Genomic DNA, 7,974 nt, shown 5'->3' on the forward strand with positions numbered 1-7,974 from the left:
ACAAAGGAGGTTAAGGCCATCACTAGGGTCATTGTGATCTCTCTTGTAGAAGCAAACTTGATATGTACATTCCCATCTGGAGTTTTAATAATTCTTTCTACTTCAGCTTTTTGTAAAGGTTGTGGCAGCACATCTGTAATTGTCCATGATTGTAGAAGTTTAATATCTTCACACTTTATTTGTTTGGTGACTATGAAATTATTTCTAGGGTTTATTTGAAAATACATCACTCGATATGAAACCGAGATAATAACTACTTCAGGTTTCATATTAAACCCAGAATGTAAGTTTAATGTTAAGACCTTAGATAAATGAGGATCTGATAGAGCAACTAAAAAGTCAGGAAAAGTGTTAATATTAGTCGTTGTCTTGGGCTTGCCTCTATTAAGCCTAAAAACGAATCTGTATATTTTAGATTTCTGCAATCCTTTAGAATAACACAACTGTGTTTACTCTTTTTCAGGTTAAAGAATTTACTGCAACTTGTACCAACACTAGGTTTACACATTTGTACATAGATTTAGATATCATGGTTTCTGTCTTTTTTATTAAACAATTGTAATGATACTTGAGTTTGTGATATAGGGAGTGTTTTCTCTTTAGTTTTAATATAATGATTGAAATTTAAAAGTTTCCTGTTGATATACTTCTTTTATAGGTACTTAAGAGATTTTTCAATTTGTAATACTTTTTTCAATATTGTGAAAACATATAAAAGATGAATTTCTAACAGACTTAGATCTAACATAAGGATCATCATCAATGCTCTCACAAGATCTAAAAGACAGCTTGCACTAATCTTCTTTCCATAATACCAGTGGCTTGTTAATGGGTAAAATAGTACTCAACAAAGTTCCCTTAATGCCATCTTGGCTAAGCGGAAAAACAATAGAGCTTGCACGACAATGAGGCCTCGGACCTAATATATCACAAGAAAATAACAAAATCTATGCCCCTAGAGAGAGAGAGAGAACAATTGTGGCATCCAATCAATGCATTCCGAAGTGGGTGTACGATTTTTGTGGAATTGGGTTCCAAGGCCACTCAATTGTGGAAAGCGATCCAAAAGCATTATAGCACCGACCACATGAGAATAGTAGTTTAATGTCACATCCAATAGTGCATTGAATGAAGTATGTTTGGAAGCCAAATTTGAGATGGAGATGACAGGTGAAATGAGGATTCACTGAATTTCCTACTGACGCTGCTGTTTGGGAAGGCCAAATTGGAGAAATGAAAGTGGAGATGGCCACCCATCTTCTCATTTCGACATCTTATGAAGATGTAGTTAACGAGTCCAGTCTCATCATCTCTCAAGTCGGCTCCCAATCCTAGACAAAGATGCACAAGTAAATAAGTGTCTTAAGATTCTGATAAGGAGCCAAATTTATGTGACTCCAATCTCTCATATAGAATGGCACAATAGCAACCACTTCAAACAATCAGTTATTTTCAAGGAGCCAATTATATTTGTTTTGAAATATTTTTTTCTTTTTTAACCAATTCTTAAAAAGAACAGTTACTACACCCATGTACCTGTGTGTGTGTGTGTGTGTGTGTTGCAACGCACCAGCACATTTCTAGTAAGTTCAACATCCCCAATTTAGTGTTGATGCTTAGTTTGTGATCTATAAGCTCACGAGAGCCACGTAAACTTGACAGCAATGTGTCATATTTTACATATGTAGACCTATTTCATTGATATAGTCCAATTATCATTGATGCATATACTTGCAAACCGACAATATGTCCTATTCAATGTGGCTGGGCCTCAACTAAGACTCTAAGCACCAATAAGTATGTCACCATTCACTAGATGACCTTTTCAAATGTGTCCAAAGAGAAAATGGGGGAACAGTTGTTTGTTATCTATGGTAAGAAAAAAGGATTAAAAAATGGCAAATATTTTGTACTAATGAGGGTAAGGAGCTATTGAATTGGAAATCATAGATGTAAGTTGTATCAACTCAATCTTACGTTAGCATCAAATATTTACCCACTAGAAAAATGTACTAATGAATAAGGTGCATTTGTGACATAAATGTAAAAGATGAACATATATTAACAGCTCTCAACCACTTCTTACATATCACCTTTAAAGTAAAAAAGGGGAAAAAGAAAAAAACAACCGAAATTCACAAGCTACAATGGTGCTTTCAAGAAAGAAAAAGTAGAGGAAAAGAAAAGCAAGCAAGCTTTTCTCCCTTTCGTTATTCCAAGACTGGACATCCATGAACTTACAAACAAGAATGCAACCACACCCAATTGAGAAATTAAGAACTGATGATCACACAGGTGGATCATGGTCCATATTCAGTAGAGAGAGGAGCATGGCCTGTGGGGCACATGTAAACATTTCCATAGATAAGGCCAGCCAAGCCACCTCCAATAAGAGGACCAACCCAGTAGATCCAGTTATCTTTGAAGTCTCCACTAGCTACAGCTGGTCCAAAAGAGCGAGCCGGGTTCATCGATCCGCCAGAGAATGGACCAGCAGCAAGGATGTTGGCACCCACAATGAACCCAATGGCTATAGGTGCAATTGTGCCTAATGAACCCTTCTTCGGGTCGACTGCGGTCGCATAAACGGTATAGACCAGTGCAAAGGTTATGATTATCTCCATTACAACCCCTTCAACTGCACCAATTCCTGCTCCCAAGCTATGTATTGGAATAGCCTACAACGTAACATATATGTTCATTGTCAAATAGACTTGGTAACTTAATTGATGAGATAAACTTAGTCAAACGGGCTAAGTCATAAACTGGACTAAGGGAACGACTTACCAAGCCTCCTGTAACAGCTTTGAGGAGGAAGCAAGCCACAATGGCTCCAACAAGTTGGGCAATCCAGTAGAATATGCCAGTGAGAATGGTGATCTGACCCCCCAGAGCCAATCCAAAGGTAACTGCCGGATTGACATGGCCGCCGGAGATGTTGGCACTGACAGAAACGGCGATGAACAACGCGAAGCCATGGGCCAGTGCAATAGCTACGAGCCCAGCTGGGTCAAGAGCTGCATTGGATGTCAACTTATCTGCAAGACCAACAAAGGTTTAAAATCTCGAAAAAAAATCATGAGCTATATAACACATCTTCCTTGGCTCATACTCCATAACCCTAGGATATATGACTTGGCCCAAGTAAGTTTGAGAAGTTGATTAGAATAATACACTATAGACTATTAAGAAAGGAAGATAGTTTAACAAGCCAAATATTGAAATAAATTAGGGAAATAGAACTTAAAAAAAAAAGGCCATAAATATGCATGATAACTCATCCAAGTTCCATGGATACTGGATAGGCCAATCCCTAGTTCTAAGAAACAGTAAAAAGGTCCTTAAATGGGACAATGGATATTAACTGTAAGCAATGGCAGATCCAACACCAGCAAACACAAAGAGCAGAGTGGATATGAACTCAGAAAGGTAGGCTTTAATAGATGAACAGCTAAAGGAATCATCAAAGCGACCAAATGCAATGCAAGCCATGGCTGAGTGGCAAGAGGAAGAGGAGGAGGAGGAGGCCTAGAAGAAAGAGAAACACCACAACCTTGGTAGTCTGGAATGGTGCATTTATAGTCACAAACCCCTGTGCAAAGGACCGACCATATCAATAATAATAATAATAATAGTTTTGGATGGTCATCAGGAACTAGAATTTAGAATATAAGAATTTAAAAAATATCCTTTCTCATCCACTCCTTGGACAAAGCTTGCTGTCGCATGATGCATAGACTGGAGGACTGAATGGAAGTGTCTAGAAGCACATTAATGAAACAGACCCCCTACTTTTTCGCGAGGCAATAGCCAAAGTATCCTCAGAAGAAAGAAAAAATGTTACCATATGACAAGATGCAAATACAAATTTTCCTGTTACCATATACCAAGTTGTGAGCCTTCAGTCTTTATTCTTTAAAATCTGGTGTGTACAGTTTTCTCTTTGCTACCAGGACAGTGATCGTAAGTACTGCTGGCAGAGCCAGCGTGGTTAGGTCTCTTATCTTTGGGGTAGTTTCTTCATGTAAATATCAAAAAATATGGTACTGACAATATCCATGAACTTTACAGAGTAATTAAAAAAAAAGTATTTGTACTGTACCAAGCATTTACTCTTTTTTTTTGAAGCAAAGACTGAAATTTAAAATTTAACAGTCAATACCCTATTTTTTAGGAGCAACCTGGCATTAGGCCATTAAAAATTGTAAAAAATAAGTATAGTCAACACCATTACTTTCAAGGAGTATATGCTTGTTGCTGATTCATGACTTTCTAATGAATGTTATGTTTGGTTACACTAGGAAAATTAATCGAAATATTTGCAAAATCATTCAAATTTTTCAATTTCATTAGGACATGGATATGTAGCAATCTTTACATTAATTATTTGACAATAGACGTTTTTCTTACCTGGATTATTCAAAAAACAATACGGCCAGAATTCAATTTTAGTTTTTAAAGTTTGGGTGTCAATGGGTCGGGTTTGGTTGGGACCCAAGTGGAACCAGACTTGGACCAGAATTTAGGGTATGGTATCGGGTATGGACCTAGGTGTAACCAGACTTGGACCAGAATTTAGGGTATGGTATCGGGTACGGACCTAGGTGTAACCAGACGTGAACCAGATTTCTGGGTATGGTATTTGGTCTAGACCTGGGCCTATAAGAGAAACCATACCCGGACCCGATAAGAACTACATGAACCAGACCTGGACTATACCTGTTAAAATCATATGTTTTATCATTTTTACATTGAAAAATTGCAGGTCTTAATCCGAACTTGGGTCCGGCTTGGGTCTAGTATAAAATTTCACAAACTATACCTGGGTTCATGTATTAATCGGACCTTCAGGTCGGAACCTGAGTCTTAATCTGGTTTTCTCATTTGTCACCATACCCGGACCCTATGGGGTTTGGTTCTGGTAAACCCTACCGGTTGAAACCCCTAATTGCAAAAGTGTTGAAAAAATGGGATTTCAAGAATTAACTGTAAAAACACATGTGCTGTCTTTAGAATGTTGGATTTAAAGATGTCATTCCATGTCATTGAGGTTTTGGTACTCCTTGCATTACTTTTTGTGAATATCAATCAGGATATGCTAGTAATTTCCCTATGCAATAGAGGCCCTTGGTGTATATTGTTTGGATTTTTTGTCATCAATGATTCATCCATGTGACGAGCTCCAGTGTGCATAAAAAAGACATGAGTTGACAGTAAGGGTTGGTCCTACATGTGCCATACCTTGTGAAATAAAGATAGGGACAGCCCGTCCTTTCATTTATCATTATTTTGAATCACTAATCCGACCGACCATGACGATACTTGGCTAATTTCTTACTTGGTAAGGATCACAAATCTTGTATCCATGTTTTATGTGAACAGAAAATGTTGAATGAATACACATTAGATAACTCAACTCAAGCCAACTTGTGGAAAGATTGTATTAAATCATTAGAAAGAACCAAGTGTGAGTCCACTTAATTAGCAAAGTGAGAGTGGAAAAACTGGGTTCAGACTCGGCCAATTTTCTCCAAACACCAAACTCTGATCTGGTTCCTTAGGGCATGCGAACGAAGCTTAAAGAGGGCCATCAAGGTTTGGGAGGAATTCCAAACTGACATTACTATTACTAATGACATAGCGTGTTGAGTCCAGTCAAGTGAGGTGATGTGCTAAAAAAAATTGTAGTCCCACTGCTTACTCTTTGCTTTCCTGTCCAAGAAACATAAATAAATAAACAAATGAAACTCCAAAGCACCTAGATTAGTATATAAGAGGGGCAAACAGGGTGACAGTGGATAACGATGGATAGGATGGAATCTGGTTGCTTACAGCCAGGTTGATTGGAAATGGTTGGCTTAATCTTATCTACAGTGACGAGTTGCTTTCTCCTTTCCAGCTTTTTCTTTTTCAAATTTAAACACACTTCTCTCTCTCTCTCTCTCTCTCTCTCTCTATATATATATATATATATATATATATATATATATATATATATATATAGAGAGAGAGAGAGAGAGAGAGAGAGAGAGAAAGAGAGAGAGAGAGAGAGAACTGAACATATTAGGCCTTTTTTTCTGGTTCTGCCCCCATTAGGCCTTATAGTTTGAAGTGTTTTATGATAGATCTAAAGCATTAGATGTGTTTAACATGCTCGATTTAGTGAGAATAGACTCTTGGATCATGTTTTTTGACGAAAAAAATATATTTTTATGAGCCTGAAAAAATTGATGCCTTCATAGCCATTGATTTTGGATTACTGAAAAAACAACTATACGAGTCAATTCCAGTGATCCAAAAGCCGGTTCCTACTAAAAAAACCCATAGATCACATTTATGGTGTTAGATGTGAAAAAATACAAAAAATATGATGTTCGAAGGCACCTAATTGGGGCAAAAAGAAAAAAGAGGGCAGCACCAGCACATTACTATCTATCTATCTATATATATATATAGTCACTAGATATGCCTTGTGAACTATAATTTTCATGAATTTCTTGTTGTTTCTCTTAAATCTTACCATATGGATGTGACCTACATGCTTGGTTTTATAAGGACCAGCTCTTGAATCATTCAAATATACTGCATTTACAAAAAAAAAATGGGCTTTATAGTCAATAGCTCATAATCTTCATAAATATTCAAGCATCTAAAAATCAAGCTCTTTCATTGAGAATACAAAATTCAACAATTGATTCCTAGCAAATTCATTATACTGAAAACAACTACATGATTGAATTTACAGAAAGGTGTTGGAAATGCCCACTTTACAATCTAGTTCGATCTTATATATATATATATATATATATATATATATATATATATATATATATATATATATATATATATATATATATATACACACATTCTGGCTACTGTACTTTGACGCTGTTTTAGGTAAGAGTGGCCCATGTATGTTTGGAAGAAAGCAGAGATTTTGAAGATTTGGCGGTTTGGCTTTTATTAGTAAACTGTGCATGTGAAGATAATGGGACGCCACACATATTTCGCTTCATTCTTGCTGGTTTTCTCTTTGTCAATGTGCCAACAGTTCTCCAATCACTATATGATATGATGTATGGGGCATGGAGTAATGTTATTTATGTGATATGAGATTGTAAGGATAATATTGTGGTCTAGTGACAATAAGCTTCAATAAAATTGCTAGTGAAAAAACGTCAGCCATATGTATATGTTAGCCTGTCATTTAGGTCAGAGTTTTGGGAGATGAACTACTAGTTTGTTCTTAAATAAAGCTCCAATATAATGGTTAAAGGTTGGAGGTATATTGAATCTTAGTGATGCATATTCTTCTTCAAGGTCAGCTATATGTTTGCCCGACTTTTAACCGGTCAGATTTATGAGAGGCGAATTTCTACTTCTTTTCGTGCTTTTTTTGTTTTATTATCATGTAAAGGAATGGCTTTACATGAGAGTGGGTACGGATATCTAAAAAAATCTCAGGTCGGCTATGTAAAACTTTTCATAAGAGAGGAAGTAGAGAAAGATGTAGAAAAAATGGCGAAAAATAAAAAATTCACTGAAAGAGAAAGACTTTTCACTGAAAGAGTTTTTTTTTAAAAGTTCACTTTTTGATAGGAAACATTTCTTCATGGGGGAGGTGGAGAAATGTTTTCTACCAAGAGAAATTATTTTTACACTCTTCACCACCCACCGTCCAATTCACCATCACCACCACCTACCACACCACCTCCACCCACCACTACCATCCATCTCACCACCACCCACCACCATCCATCTCACCTCTAACAAGCGCGCACTGAAATCCGGTGACCCATCACCCATTCCCGACCTGTCTCCTTCTCCTTGTTGTCCGACCTCTATCTTATCTCCCACTTGTGCCATCATAGCACTTTTCCACCATGATGATTTGATCTAACAGTTTCTCATGAGAGTTGCATGTAACAAACTGGCCTTAATTACTTTTATCACATATATGGAAATTTGTGAATG

At 36.9% G+C, this 7,974-nt stretch overlaps 1 protein-coding gene across 1 annotated transcript; it reads right to left on the reverse strand.

The window, feature by feature from the left end:
• Positions 1-1,991: 1,991 nt before the first annotated feature.
• Positions 1,992-3,558, reverse strand: LOC149830172 (aquaporin TIP2-1-like). Its single transcript, XM_090016358.1, has 3 exons — positions 3,366-3,558; positions 2,788-3,038; positions 1,992-2,678 (listed from the first exon to the last, which is right to left on the reverse strand). Exons 1-3 carry the CDS (start codon positions 3,490-3,492, stop codon positions 2,301-2,303), a joined length of 756 nt encoding a protein of 251 aa, XP_089872484.1. The 5' UTR covers positions 3,493-3,558; the 3' UTR covers positions 1,992-2,300.
• Between the last annotated feature and the right edge of the window lie 4,416 nt (positions 3,559-7,974).

This window comes from Nuphar pumila, chromosome 8 (genome assembly GCF_984573655.1).
Source record: "Nuphar pumila chromosome 8, dmNupPumi1.hap1.1, whole genome shotgun sequence".
NCBI lineage: Eukaryota > Viridiplantae > Streptophyta > Magnoliopsida > Nymphaeales > Nymphaeaceae > Nuphar > Nuphar pumila.